At 42.5% G+C, this 15,987-nt stretch overlaps 1 protein-coding gene across 1 annotated transcript in view; it reads left to right on the top strand.

Annotated features, from left to right (window-relative positions):
* The window catches only part of FANCL (FA complementation group L), a 29,060-nt gene extending 13,748 nt beyond the window's left edge, over positions 1-15,312 (top strand). Inside the window, exons 6-8 of the mRNA XM_044291249.1 lie at positions 4,814-4,910; positions 15,177-15,245; positions 15,298-15,312. Coding sequence (XP_044147184.1) covers positions 4,814-4,910; positions 15,177-15,245; positions 15,298-15,312 — 181 coding nt within the window. The remainder of the gene's footprint in view (positions 1-4,813; positions 4,911-15,176; positions 15,246-15,297) is intronic.
* Positions 15,313-15,987: the final 675 nt, after the last annotated feature.

The following is a 15,987-nucleotide window of genomic DNA, read 5'->3' as shown; positions in this document are numbered from 1 at the left end:
ATCTGAGACTCGGCCAATATATTTTGATCAAAACACATCTGTGCCCACCTACCCGCACCAAGATGGCCTCAGTCAGGCAGGTCCTACTCTAAACCTACCTATGCCGTTGGGCATCTATATTCAGGAGAGCAGGCCCTACACATATAGTGTGCTGCTCCTAGTTACCTCTGTGTGCACCAAGCAACCAATGAGAGGAGGAGCACGCACACCTATATGTACCACCTAATCAAATTCGCATGTGGGATAGGTGGGGCAAAAAGGGCACAAGAATGCTACTCCCCAGATAATAGGAGCGCATTCACACTTGAAGGTGCCACTCCTTCAAGCATATAGATTTAACAAAACTTACATAAAAACATACAAAACATCCTGCACGATATGATGTTCATTTGGTTGTAATCTTCCATTTTCCTCATCACCTTTAGTCCAGCTGTAGTACACCTTAAAGGGGATGTGATGTGTCATCTGGGGCATGTATGGAATATCGCTAGGATACGCCATAAAGGTCAGGTAGTTGCGGGTCCCACCTGTGGTCAAGCGCTGTCTCATCATAGTGGAGGGGTGCCCATGCTTGCAAGGCTTGTTCTGCCATCACTTTGAGGTCCATTTCTGGAGATAGGACCAGTCCCAGAGATGGTACCCGCACCTGTCTGACAATTATGGCATATCATACCATTATAGCCCCATAGCAGTTATGCGTGGTATTCTCTCCGTTCATTTTGGGAGCCCCTATCTGGAGATAGGAGTAGGTCACAGAGATGGGACCTGCACCTATCTGACATGGCCTGGCCTAGCAATATGCTATAAATTTCTAGAGAGGGCAACCCCTTTACCCCTAACATATCCAGTATTCTGAACACCCCATCATTGATTTAGGGAACAAAAAAACCCTAATAAACATTATATGGTTTGCAAAAAAAAAAAAAAAGCCTGAGAACGCATTGTATAATAATTTATACTTTTAAGTGTTTATTGGAAATGGCAAACACTCCTTCACATTTACAATGCAAATATGTCTGTCAAAGTTTAATCTCATTTAAATTACCTCATCTGAAACTTAATTACATTGTTCAGACTTGGGCAAACAGCAATGAAATCTCTTGATACAGGGCATTTAGAGCAGCTGCATCCAGGCGAAATATGAAGATACCAGTAGACTTAACCGTGTGGTTATTTGTTTACACCTGCAATATTACCATCCCATATCCAGTCCGAAAACCATCATCAAATGTGTTTTGTGGAGTTTTATTCATCATTTCTGTTCCGTATGTTCATCTCCAAAATCTCTTTGAAGAAATAATGGAACACCATTTACAGTTTATTGCTGACCTTTCTGGGTGTCAGAGGCCGCCATGGTTGTCCAATATTAATATCTGCTCGGGCATACCTTAGGTGGTCCCTAGCATGTGGTCCTCAACTACTTTTTTTTTTTTTTTTTTTTAAATGTCCAGTACCCTGGGTCTACCATCAGGTGAAGGTCCATTTATGGCAATATCAGATATGTGTAATTTTTTTAAATGTTTTGCTACTTTTGTACACTAAATAAAAAAGATCCTTTATTTATACAGGATGAGATGGAGTTTTAATTTAGTATTGTTTTACGTTACATATGAATTAATGAGCGGCAATTATTATTATTTTCTCTTGGGGAATGAGAAAAAAATGTGATTCTGACAATGGCCCAGATTTACTAATGTGCTAGTGCCAAAAAGTGCAATTTAGCACATCTACGGTTTCTACACTATTTTCCAACTTGTGTAGAAAGCGCGTGGAGCTTCACAGGAAAGGGGGAGAACTTAAGATGCGCCATTTTGCACCAAACCTTTGAGACAATCTTTTACAACACAATTTTGTCAAAGTATTGCTCATGCACATGACTGTATGTATTTTGCGGTCCGCAAAAAACAGATCCGCAAAAAATACGGATGACATCTGTGTGCATTACGTTTTTTGCGGAACGGAACAGTTGGCCCTTAATAGAACAGTACTATCCTTGTCCGTAATGCGGACAATAACAGGACATGTTCTATTTTTTTGCGGACATACGGAAACTGAATGCACACGGAGTAACTTCAGTTTCTTTTGCGGACCCATTGAAGTGAATGGTTCCGCATACAGTCCGCAAAAAAAATGGAACGGAAACCGAAAGAAAATACGTTTGTGTGCATGAGCTCTAAGGCCTCTTTCACACGGGCGTCATATTTTTGGCCCGGATAAGAGGCGGGTGCGTTGCGGGAAAATGCGCGATTTTTCTGCGCGAGTGCAAAACATTGTATTGTGTTTTGCACTCGCATGAGAAAAATCGTGCATGTTTGGTACCCAAACCCGAACTTCTTCACAGAAGTTCAGGTTTGGGATCGGTGTCCTGTAGATTGTATTATTTCCCTTATAACATGGTTATAAGGGAAAATAATAGCATTCTGAATACAGAATGCATAGTATAATAGTGATGGAGGGGTTAAAAAAAATAAAAACGTTAACTCACCTTCTCCCCTTGATCGCGTAGTTTCTTTACTTCTTGAATGATGAGCTGTGGGCTAAATGACCTGTGGTGACGTCAGATCACATGGTCCATCACCGTGGTGATTGGAGCATGTGATCTGACGTCACCACAGGTCCTTTAGCCCACAGCTCATCATTCAAGAAGTAAAGAGACCGGGAACTACGTGATCAAGAGGAGAAGGTGAGTTAACGTTTTTAATTTTTTTTAACCCCTCCAGCCCTATTATACTATGCATTCTGTATTCAGAATGCTATTATTTTCCCTTATGAACATGTTATAAGGGAAAATAATACAGTGAATAGACTGTCACCTAGCAACCATGCGTGAAAATCGCATCGCATCCGCACTTGCTTGCGGATGCTATGCGATTTTCACGCACCCCATTCACTTCTATGGGGCCTGCGTCGCGTGAAAATCGCACAATATAGAGCATGCTGCGATTTTCACTCAACGCACAAGTGATGCGTGAAAATCAATGCTCATGTGCACAGCCCCATAGAAATGAATGGGTCAGGATTCAGTGCGGGTGCAATACGTTCACCGCACGCATCGCACCCGCACGGAAAACTCGCCCGTGTGAAAGGGGCCTAAGTGTCAGAGAAAAGTGTCTTTTTCAACAGCACAAGTATCACCCATTCTGAGCCCCTATGATAAATGTGGTGCAGGTCTAGACAGCTGGTCTAAGCTTACGCCATCTTTGCTATTCGTAAATCTGGGCCAATGTATTTTGTGTGCGTCTGGGATGAGGCCAAATACTGTACCGACAGAGAAGAGATCAGGGCAATTTCAACTGACTGCAGCTTAAAGCACTTTTCTGCAAAAAAATAAATAAAAATCTGCCATGTGTGAAAACATCCTTAGGCCTTATGCACACGACCGTTGTTAGTTTTGCGGTCCGCAAATCGCGGTTCCACAAAACACGGATTGGGTCCGTGTGTGTTCCACAATTTGCGGAACGGCGGGGACAGCCTTTAATATAACTGCCTATTCTTGTCCACAAAGCGCGGACAAGAATAGGACCGTTTATATTTTTTTTACGGACTATGAAACGGAGCAACGGATGCGAGCAGCACACAGAGTGCTGTCTGCATCTTTTGCGGCCCCATTGAAGTGAATGGGTCCGCATATGAGCCGCCAAAACTGCGGCTCGGATGCGGACCAAAACAACGGCCGTGTGCATGAGGCCTTATGCAGTGAAATGGCAGCTCTCTGTGCAGTCATCAAAAACGGTGGTGTTTTTTTTGCTGTAGTCATTTCAAAACCCTGGTGCGGTTTTTGGCTACATCACGGTTGCAGTGTGTGAACAGAGCCTGTGTTATTAATGTCAGGCATATGGGGTTGATAATGAGAGACACACAGTTAGCAATATCATGCTTATCCCATCTAAAATCATGCTTATTTTCTTTTTTATATGTAATTTTACTTTTTTAATATGCCCTAGCAGGGGCAGGCAAAGATTGGAACATGCTACTGGCAGGCGTTCTTTGCCCGCAGTGTTGCATTCCCTGTCTCCTTCCATCCCTTCCCCGGCTCTTATTTGTTCATCTGGTCGCATTGTTCACTGTTCCTCTTGTCTCAATCACCTGTTGTGAATGGTGGATCCTGTCTTATCTATACACAGAGGTGATATCATTACAGGCAGGTTTAGAATGATAGATTAGCAGGTAACTGTAGTAAAGTGGTCTGTACAGACCAAAGAGTGGTGCCTATTATTAGGCTTAGTGGCCAGTGCGAAAACTGCAGGATTTTATTTTATTTTTATATTGACATGGAAAATTAAAAATATACATTTTTAAAAACATAATAACGAGAGTTAAACAATAGGTCATTTTCTGATGGCACATTCCCTGTAAAGCTAATTTATGTGCTTCCGCAGCAGAGGAGGGAGCCTTGTGTTGCTGTTGTCCTTTTGTCAGGATGAAACTGCCCTCCATTTCGAATAGGAAGGGGTCCGGACAGCTGGTCTGCAGTCCAGAATTGGACCGTGGTCCGGATGTTAAATACTGCTGACCTAGCAGGTGTCTGTGTATTTTACCTGTCATCATGTCATTTTCCAATATGATATTATGTTGAAATGTATAATTTGTCTTTCAAATAAAAAAATGAAAGACTATAAAATAAAAATAAAAACATGCAAACCTAGATGTGCACCCTGGAGACTCGCATGTACGCACAAGTCTAGCATGCCTGTTTTTTAAAACTCCTGCAATATTACCATTCGAGATCCAGTCTGAAAACTATCGTTAAATATGTTTCCTGGGGGTCAAGACATTTAAAATCCTTTTATTTTTATTTTTTTTCTATTTTTAGATTATTATTTGTAGATGATGAGTTTCGTACAATCAAATTAAAAATTAAAGATTCTTCAGGACGTGAACACGTAATTGTTGTGAGCCTAAGTGCAAAGGTAAGTGTCCATGTTTTGCTGCTTTAGTTCATATGAAAAAAATCCTGTGATAATTTCTTCAGTCAGTGGAATCTGAGGGGTGCCAGAATATCAAATATACAGGATTATCAGGCATTTAAAATTATATAAGGCTATTAATCCCATAATAAAATGTCAGGATAGTTATCCTAGGGAGAAACTAAGGATAGACCTGCCAATCATATGTGGGTAGGGGAAGCTCAGGTACAGTGACTCCTCTCCGGCAGCGTATGACTCTTCTTGGGCACACACTGCCAGCATTAGCATGCATTAGGGGTGAGCGATAAAAACGATATGAAGAATATAAATTCGGGCAACGATATAGATTTTGTCTGTATCGCGGTAGATGACCACGGAGCGGTAGTGAATTGAAGAAGCTTCTCACTCACTGCCCCGTGGCCTCCTGACTCTGTACCGCGCTGCACTGGCCAGGGCCTTGCGTGCACACATCGTCGGTGCGCTGGCTGATGCTGTGTGACGTCAGGTCCCTCCCAGTGCATGCTGGGAAAATGATGCTGGCCGTCTCCTGCGGACTCAATCAGCCAGCTGCGCACCATGCAGGAAAAGTAAGTATATTAGCAGGGGCCCGAATCTAACGGGGGGGGGGGGAGTGATGGATGTTTATGGATATGGGGCTGATGGCGCTGGCTGGGGGACATGGATGATTGCAAATAGCAATGGCAGCATGAGGCTAATGGCGCTGGCTGGGGGACATGATGAGGGTGGCAATGGCATGGGGCTGATGGCGCTGGCTGGGGGAGATGGATGATGGCAATGACATAGGGCTGATGGCGCTGGCTGGGGGACATGGATAATTGCAAATAGCAATGGCATAGGGCTGATGGCGCTGGATGGGGGGCATGGGGCTGATGGCGCTGGCTGGGGTACATGGATGATGGCAATGGCATGGGGCTGATGGCGCTGGATGGGGGACATCGAACATGCTTCAAATTATTGCCCAGCCCTAGCGTGCATTCACACAACTGTATGTATTTTGCAGTCTGCAAAACGTGGATCCGAAAAAATACAGATGATGTCCGTGATGCGACCGCTTTTTGTGGACCCATTGCAACAATGCTTATTCTTGATCTCAAAATAGACAAGAATAGGATATGTATTTTTTTTTGCGGGACTGCGGAATTGACTTACAGATGCAGACAGCATTTTTTGCAGCCCCTTTGACATAAATGGGTACGCATCCAGTCCAGATGCAGTCCAAAAATACGGTTGTGTGAATGGGGCCTTAAGCTGTCAATTTTTGGCAACCGCTGTACATTAGCAGTTGCGTGACAGACCTGTGAAGTCAGCATCTGTCGCTACTTCAGTGAGGGCAGCATAAAGGAGGATTCTGCCCTCTTCTTCAGACCGCACAAGCCCTTTCCATCACCTGCCGTCTCCAACTCAAAAATAGCTCCCTCATCTGCACATTCCTCAACCATGTATCTAAAAATGCTTGTTCATGCCCTCATCATCTCCTGCCTAGACTACTACAACATCCCCCTCAAGCACTCTTGCACCCCTCCAATCTATCCTCAACTCTGCTGCCCGCCTAATCCACCTCTCACCCCGGTACTCCTCTGCCTCCCCCTCTGCCAATCCCTTGCTCCCCATTACCCAGCGAACTCAGTTCAAAATGTATAAAGCTGTCCACAACCTGTCCCCTCCATACATCTGAGCTAATTTCCCAATATCATCCCCACACATAATCTCCAATCCTCACAAGACCTCCTTCTCTCCTCTCCTCTTATCACCTCTTCCCACAATCGCCTCCGAAATCTCTCCTGTGCATCCCCCGTACTCTGGAACTCGCTACCCCAACATATCAGACTTTCACCTACAGTGGAACCCTTCAAAAGAAACCTGAAAACCCACCTCTTCAGACAAGCCTACAACCAGTGACCCTGCTGCCTCTATACCGCCATGACCAACTTCACCCGCACCTACTGTGTCCTTCTCCCATACCATGTAGATTGTAAGCCCTCACGGGCAGGGCCCTCTCTCCCCCTGTACCAGTCTGTAACTTGTCTTGTTTATGCTTAGTGCAAGTGTCTGTATTATGTATGTGCGCCGCTTATCATATGTACAGCGCCATGGAATGAATGGCGCTTTAATAATAAATAATAATAATGTGACAGGTTTCCTTTACCAGGCAGCTGCCAATGCAGCATCTCACTAACTTTTCCCCTTCTATAAATCCCCATCTATAATCCCTTGCTTGTCGCTTTAACATGGATAAGAGCAGAGGAATAAAAGAATCCGAATGGCACACGTCCCGCGCCATAGGCTTGTTTTTGTCTTTTATTAATAACCTTCATTCTGCTCTTTGCCAGCCGTATACATACACCATATTCTTTAGCAGTGCATGCTGCTTAAATTATAAAAAAAAAAAAAAACTTTATATCCAATTAATACTTTTTTCATTTTTAATAAACTGGATTCTATTTTGCCCGTTTCAGCCCAACAAAGCAGGTCTTCTAGTTGTGTATATACTCACCACCAAATAATTAAAAATCCCCCTGCCGAAGTATTAATCTCTTCTACACAAATTTCACGGAAGCATTAAGAGCCTCCACAAATGTTCTGCCTATTTTCATACATATATAAGTGGATATTTTAATGAATTTGTACTGTCGTTAGTAAGGACTACTGTTACTTCTGAGAGCTTAAGTTATTAAGTAAATTGTCTGAAGAATTGTTTTCTTTTAAAGCCATTTCACAGTTGGCGAAATTACTGTTTCACTTACTAGTCTGTTAAGCAATGCGATAAAGGTGATTACTATGTGCCTTCTTCCTCGGAAGGTATCTCTCTAATTTTACCCTACATCATTAAGTTAGTGAAACAGAGCAGCCTTCCCCCGCAATAGACAATGGCGTATTTTTTTTTCTTTCTTTTTTTAATCCTCTCAGTAATCTAATATTGCTTGTTTTTACTGTTAAAGGCAGCATTGCCATCAGCGTGAAGATTCAGGTATAAAAAGAGCGGTATTTTTACTGCTTATTTTGTGTTCTAAAGAAGCAGCTGGTACATTAAATGAAGAAGTGGACGTGCCCGCATTAAAACCGAGGCGCTCATTATTTAAACCTAGGTTTTCTGAACTGTTTGTGACTGTTCAATAATACCCTCTCTTGCCTCGAGACACTCAGACTTCCCTAAGCTCACAAAGCTAAGTAGTTCAATTTTTCAGCTTTTATCTTTGCCCAGGAGAAGATAAATGAAACGGGGGCAAAGAATATTTGTGATGGTGTGAGTGTAATCCTGCATTCAGTGTGAAGGGATAAGAGCACACTCATTGAACGTGCAGAAACAACCGTCTGTATGGGGAGATCCTGCAACAAACCTACAGATGAGACGCATGTAATTTACTGGCGTCCAGCGTGATCAGAGAGACTGTTAAGGGCACAAGGAGCATTTCATTTCTGCTGAAGCATTTTTTTGTGGTTTACTGTATGTAAAAAAAAAAAAAATATATATATATATATATATATTTTATTTTTTTTCCCTGGGACTTGGGCACAGCCATTCTTTATGCGTGATGTATATTTACCTTTCCAATACTCGGATTTCCTCAGAACATCTGGAATGGAAATATTTGGTGTCGTCACTTGCCCCAGGCGCTGTTGCTCTTAGTTGTGATTAAAATTCATGGTGATCTCTAGAAAAGTTTATGATAGAAGACTTTCTCAGTTGATGCCGATTCCCCCGCCCGCCTCCTCTTGAAAATTCATTGGTTTTCAGTGGTTATACCAGAGTGTCAGCACATTGCTGACACTCTGGTATAAACGGCTGACATCTGTGAAGATGTCAGCCGTTTAACCCTTTCCATACCGCGGTCCGTACGGAAAAGGTTACCGCTGTATGGAAAAGGTTAACTGTCAGGGAGCTCCTCTCCCATAGGGGGGCTGCTGTGCCTTTGCAGCCCACAGACAGGATGGGGTGACAGAGGTAGGGAGCCCCCCCTCCTTACCCTTCCCCGTCTGCGAAGTTGTGGCCGCCTTCTCAGGCATCCTGCTGTCCATGGTGCTGAACAGATCTGTGCTAAAGGCATAGAGCTGTTCAGACAAAGTGTAAGTAAAATACAGTACAAAACACTATATAGTGTACTGTACTGTATTATACAGACATCAGACCCACTGGATCTTCAAGAACCAAGTGGGTCTGGGTCAAAGAAATATAAAAAAAAAGTGAAGAAAGTTAAGATAAAAAAAAACACATTTATCACTGAATAAAAATTAAATACACGACACATATTAGGTATAGCCGCATCCGTAACGACCTGATCTATAACCCCGCACGGTGAACGCCATAAAAATAAAAAAATAAAAACTATGAGAAAATTGAAATTTTGCCCACCTTACTTCCCAAAAAAGGTTATAAAAGTGATCAAAAAAGTCGTATGTACGCCAAAATAGTACCAATCAAACCGGCATCTCATCCCGCAAAAATCATACCCTACCCAAGATAATCGCCCAAAAACTGAAAAAACTATGGCTCTTAGACTATGGAAACACTAAAACATGATTTTTTTCAAAAATGAAATCATTGTGTAAAACTTACATAAATAAAAATAAAGTATACATATTAGGTATCGCCGCGTCCGTATCGATCGGCTCTATAAAAATATCACCACCGTAAATTTTTTTAAATAAAAACGGTGTAAAAAAAGCCATTTTTGTCATCTTACATCACAAAAAGTATAATAGCAAGTGATCAAAAAGTCATATGCACCCAAAAATAGTGCCAATCATCCCGCAAAAAATGAGTCCCTACTTAAGATAATTGCCCAAAAACTGAAAAAACTATGGCTCTTAGACTATGGAGACACTAAAACATTTTTTTGGTTTTAAAAATGAAGTCATTGTATAAAACTTACATAAATAAAAAAAATTGTATACATATTAGGTATCACCGCGTCCGTGACAACCTGCTCTATAAAATACCACATGATCTAACCTGTCAGATGAATGTTGTAAATAACAAAAAAGTGCCAAAAAAGCTATTTCTTGTTACCTTGCCGCACAAAAAGTGTAATATAGAGCAACCAAAAATCATATGTACCCTAAACTAGTACCAACAAAACTGCCACCCTATCCCGTAGTTTCTAAAATGGGGTCACTTTTTTGGAGTTTCTACTCTAGGGGTGCATCAGGGGGGGCTTCAAATGGGACATGGTGTCAAAAAACCAGTCCACCAAAATCTGCCTTCCAAAAACCGTATGGCATTCCTTTCCTTCTGCACCCTGCCGTGTGCCCGTACAGCAGTTTACAGAAACACCCCATATGTGGTCGTAAACTACAGAATCAGGGCCATAAATAATGAGTTTTGTTTGGCTGTTAACCCTTGCTTTGTAACTGAAAAAAATAGTAAAATGGAAAATCTGCCAAAAAAGTGAAATTTTGAAATCATATCTCTATTTTCCATTAAATCTTGTGCAACACCTAAAGGGTTAACAAACTTTGTAAAATCAGTTTTGAATACCTTGAGGGGTGTTGTTTCTTAGACGGGGTCACTTTTATGGAGTTTCTACTCTAGGGGTGCATCAGGGGGGCTTCAAATGGGACATGGGGTAAAAAAAAACAGTCCAGCAAAATCTGGCTTCCAAAAACCATATGGTGCACCTTTCACTCTACGCCCCGCTGTGTGACCGTACAGTAGTTTACGGCCACATATGGGGTGTTTCTGTAAACGGCAGAGTCAGGGCAATAAAGATACAGTCTTGTTTGGCTGTTAACCCTTGCTTTGTTAGTGGAAAACATGGGTGCAACACCTAAAGGGTTAACAAAGTTTGTAAAAATCAGTTTTGAATACCTTGAGGGGTGTAGTTTATAGAATGGGGTCATTTTTGGGCGGTTTCTATTATGTAAGCCTCACACAGACCTGTAGTGGTCCCTAAAAATTGGGTTTTTGTAAATTTCTGAAAAATTTCAAGATTTGCTTCTAAACTTCTAAGCCTTGTAACATCCCCAAAAAATAAAATATCATTCCCAAAATAATTCAAACATGAAGTAGACATATGGGGAATGTAAAGTCATCACAATTTTTGGGGGTATTACAGAAGTAGAGAAACTGAAACTTTGAAATTTGCAAATCTTTCCAAATTTTTGGTAAATTAGGTATTTTTTAATGCAAAAAAAAATATTATTTTTTTAACTTCATTTTACCAGTGTCATGAAGTACAATATGTGACTAAAAAACTATCTCAGAATGGCCTGGATAAGTCAGTGTTTTAAAGTTATGAGCACTTAAAGTGACACTGGTCAGATTTGCAAAAAATGGCCAAGTCCTTAAGGTGAAATAGGGCTGAGTCCTTAAGGGGTTAATCCTTAGGTCCAGAAATGCTGTCAGTTGTTTTACACATAGAATATCTAGCCTTGAAGAACTGTGAAGAGATGAGAAAAAAAAACATTTTAAGTATTTTTATTTTTGAGACTCATTTCCTGAAAGGTTTTTTTTCTTTGGAGCTGGATGTGGATCTGCCGTGCCACTGAACAGATTTAACAGTCAAGTGCAAAGCCCCCAGAGATCAGACAAAATTGCAGGCAAGGCAAGCAGCATTCATGCTATTCAGTAAACAGTCCAAAGGTCAGGGCAGGCAGCACAGTGTCAATCCAAGAGATAGGCAGAGGTCAGATCAGGCAGCAAAAGGATCAAATCTGGATAAAAGGCAAGAGTCAGTATATGGAAGATCAAATAGGACAATAGAGTACCTTCGCTCCGCATCCCAGGACGGAAAGCAAACTACAACATGTTGCGGTTTGCTCTCCGGTATGGGAACACAACGGAACGGAATGCATTTTGAAGCATTACATTCTGTTCAGTTCAGTTTTGTCCCTATTGACAATGAATGGGGACAAAACTGAAGCGTTTTTTCCCGGTATTGAGATCCTATGACGGATCTCAATAGCGGAAAACTAAAATGCTAGTGTGAAAGTAGCCTTATCCTAATCAAGTTATTGATGGGTGTTGAGGGCTCAATTTAATTATTCATTTTCTTAATTATATTCAATAGAATGAATTAATTGTAATTAAATGTTACTTGGTTAAGGCATCATGGTAGAGTCACCTGTGACTAGTGGTTAAATTGGGAGCATAATGGCTAATGGACACCCATGGGAAAGAAAGGCCAACATTTGTTAAAAAGAAAACTCCAAGTTTCTTTCACTGTGGAGTCCTAGCATTTGTTTCAAAAGGCAAAGGACTAGTAGCAGGAGACGGATCAGTAAGCACCAGTCAAGAATGTTCTCTGATTACAAAATAAACTGATAGTAGCAGATTTACACTTTATATTGGGCTCCAGAATGGTTACCCATATTTACCGGACTATAAGACGCACTCCAGGTTTAGACAACAGAAGATTAGGAAAAAATATTTTCTACTTATTAAACCGTCCCTGGTAATTTAATGAAGTGGAGGGGTCAAGGTCACTAACTTTGGGGTCTAGCGTTAAGGGGGTTAATAGATTTGGTCAGCTCTTGTTTACCTTAGTGTGTCATTTCTTGATCATTGTAACAAACGGCAATATCACGTGTGGTCACCTCATTAAATGTACCTATCCAAATAAATGTGTCTCCTGTCATTTCTCTGTAATGTTCTGCTAGTTTTTCTTTCTTTATTTTGTTTCTTACTCTCTGTGATCATGGCATTATACAAAAACACACACAGTGCTACGGTATGCACATTATACACGCACACAGATCTGCAATACACACATATTACACACAGCAGTGCAGAATGCACATTATACACATACCGTATTTTTTGCCCTATAAGACGCACCGCCCATAAGACGCACAAGAAAAAAAATATTTTGAACTAATGGTGGTCTGTGGGTGACACTATTATGGGGGATCTGTGCATGACGCACTGTTATGGAGGTCTGTGGTTGGCGCACTGTTATGGGGATCTGTGGGTGACACTGTAATGGGGGATCTGTGGGTGAAACTGTTATGGGGGATCTGTGGGTGGCTCTTATTGGGGGTCTCTGGATGGCACTGTTATGGGGATCTATGGATGACACTGTTATGGGGGGATCTGTGGATGACACATATAGAGCATCTTATGCTATGTGTCATCCACAGATCCCCTCCATAACAGTGTCCCTGTAGTGTGAATGACCCCCAATACAGGGGTTGGGGGGTCGAATCTGCTTTTATAATGACAGCGGGGCCCGTGCAGTGACTGTATTCTACTACACGGGCCCCGCTCACTGTATATAATCGTATCCGTAATTGTTATGTATATAATTGGGTAATCAGCGCCTGTTTACTTACAAGCGCTCGGTAGCATAGAGGAGAGAGGAGGGAGGAGGCAGGCCGGAAGGATGGGCGCTGGCAGCGTGAGTCACTACGTCATGCGCCCACGCCACCTGCTTCATTCATAAAGTGGGCAGCGCAAGCGCCCGGCCTGCCTCCTCCCTCCTCTCTGCTACCGAGCGCTTGTAAGTATACAGGCGCTGATTACCCGATTATATACATAACAATTACAGATACGATTATATACAGTGAGCGGGGCCCGTGTAGTAGAATACAGTCACTGCACGGGCCCCGCTGTCATTATAAAAGCAGATGCCAGCCCCCAGCCTCTCCTCCCTCTCTGCTGATACACCCGCCGCGCAGCATCGTGGCGTATCATTGAAAATTCGGCAAAATGCAGCATTCGCCCCATAAGACGCACTGCTATTTTTCCCCTTCTTTTGGGGGGGGGGGGGGGGAATGCGTCTTATAGAGCAAAAAATACGGTAACTTTGCAGGAAACACTTTATACACACATATATGTAAAATATACACACAGCTCTGCTGCATACACATCTCACAAAACACAGCTTTGCTGCACAGATAAAATATATACACACACAGCCCTGCTGCATACACAGCACTGCAACACAGCTGACATATACATACATAACTATGCTACACATATAATATATATACACACATTCTTCTGCTACATACCCACCTGAGCAACACAGCTATGCTATACTTTGTGAAAAATAAGGCACAGGCATCTTTTAGCGAGATTTTTTCTTGCTAAAACCTGCATCATATAGTCTAAAAATACTGTATATTAAGGAGAATAACAGTAATTACTAAAATTGAAGAATGGTGACATGTGTGGAGTGAATTTGTCTACTGCGCGTTAAGAATTTTTTATGTATTGTAGCGTATTTTTCGCCTTATAAGACCCACCGACCCATAAGACGCACCTAGGTTTTAGAAGAGAACAATAAGAAAAAAATAAATTTCATTAGACCTCAGGTCTGACCAGCAATCAGACCTCAGCTGACAGCCCTAGTCAGACCCCCCCAATCACACCTCAGCTCAGACCCCAATGTGAATGACTCCCAGACCTCATAAAAGAGCCCTATGCCTATCATCAGCCCCCATATGCCTCTCATCAGCCCCCATGCCACAGAGCTCACAAAAAAAAAACACTTACCTCTCCTGCTCAAGACGCCAGCTTCTCACCTCCATGGTGATCTTCCTCCTCCTGCCGTCGGCTGTGCTGTGACCCGATGCGCATAGCGTGAGGCCACAGAGCGCCCTCATGCTGTGCGCAGCCACAGCATAGCCGACAGCAGAGGACCAGGAAGCGTTCAGTACAGAGCCTTCACCGCATCCTGGTCCTCTGGTACTAATGAGCGCTTCCATAATGGAAGCGCTCATTAGTATTCACCGCATAAGACGCAAGGACATCTTTTGGGGCGAAAAGTACAGTATACAGATATATAGAAAAGCCCTTTTTAATGCTGGTAATCTGCAGCATCCTACCAGGCATTCATTTGTCACTAGGACAGCATTTTGGCACAAGTTGCCCATTAAGATCAGGGACACATTGAAATATGCGTTTGGAGAGTTCCTTAGTAAATATGCCATCAAGATGTGGTGTGACTTTAGCTTTAAAGAGGTTGTCCTGTTTGGAGGCGACAACCTTAATGGTTGGAACCTGTGCCCAATTAAAAAAAAAAAACTGTCCGCAATCCTACCTTTCTTTTGCCCCTGTCCTGCTCACAAATGCTACTAGCTTTATCATATGGCTAATTACTGGCCTGAGGGGTCACATGTGCTAGAATTGCATGTCAATGCCCCTTTCCTGGAATCAGCCGAAGTGCAGACAGGTGAGAGTTCCAACCAATAGTGCTTTTGGCTCCTAGGCTGGACAACTTTGTCTGTCCTGATGTTATGTTAATTTGCTGCTTCTTTATAACATTTGTTTGGCTTAACTTGTTATATTTTACATTTTCTCTGCTTTAGTACCCATATAAAGCTCCAGATTGTTGCGTAGACTTACCAGTAGCATTTTCCGTCTCATGGACACCACAGGTAAGCAATGTAATACTATATGCATGTCACATTTTCTACTTTGTTTTTCTAGGTGGGTGGTTTTTAGCTGTATGATAGGACTGCTATTATTTGTAGCCACCATGTGTTGAGGAATCAAGTATTGGCTGGTAAATTTTGCAGATTGTGCATCTAAAATCTAATATAATGTGCTGTTTTTTTGAATAACGGTAACATACCGTTTTGTGTATACAGCTCCTGTGCAGACCTATGTGTCCATCATTGCAGATTATAAAACAAACCTCCTATGTAGTCCGATGCTGGAGTCATGTCTTACTACCTCCTGTCTGTCTACCCTCCTACTTTATGTAGGGCTTACAAGATGAGTTTTGGCAAATGGAGCAGTGGGTGTAGGTTTTAACACCTTCAGGACCTGGAATAAGGGTACTTAGCGCACCAGGACGAGTATACTCGTCCTGGCATTAAACTGTCACCATGTCTGCAGACATGGTGACAGCGCTGGGTGCCGGCTGTTACACACAGCCAGGCACCCAGGGTCAATGCCGAGGGGGGGTCCTGTGACCCCCTCATATCGGCGATCGCTGCAAACCGCAGGTCAATTCAGACCTGCGGTTTGCAGTGCTTTATGTAGTTTCTGATCCCTGCGGTCCCTGGCCGAAGTTAACTTTTTTTTAACCCCCCCCCCTGCACCCCTAAATGCATTTATGTCGGCGGGGTGCGGGGGAGCGGTTTGTGGGCGTTTGCGGGGCGATGAGCCTTTGCA

Source organism: Bufo gargarizans, chromosome 4, assembly GCF_014858855.1.
Source record: "Bufo gargarizans isolate SCDJY-AF-19 chromosome 4, ASM1485885v1, whole genome shotgun sequence".
NCBI classification, from domain to species: domain Eukaryota; kingdom Metazoa; phylum Chordata; class Amphibia; order Anura; family Bufonidae; genus Bufo; species Bufo gargarizans.
The sequence above is the reverse complement of the archived record's forward strand: the minus strand, read 5'-3'. Positions and strand labels throughout refer to the sequence as shown.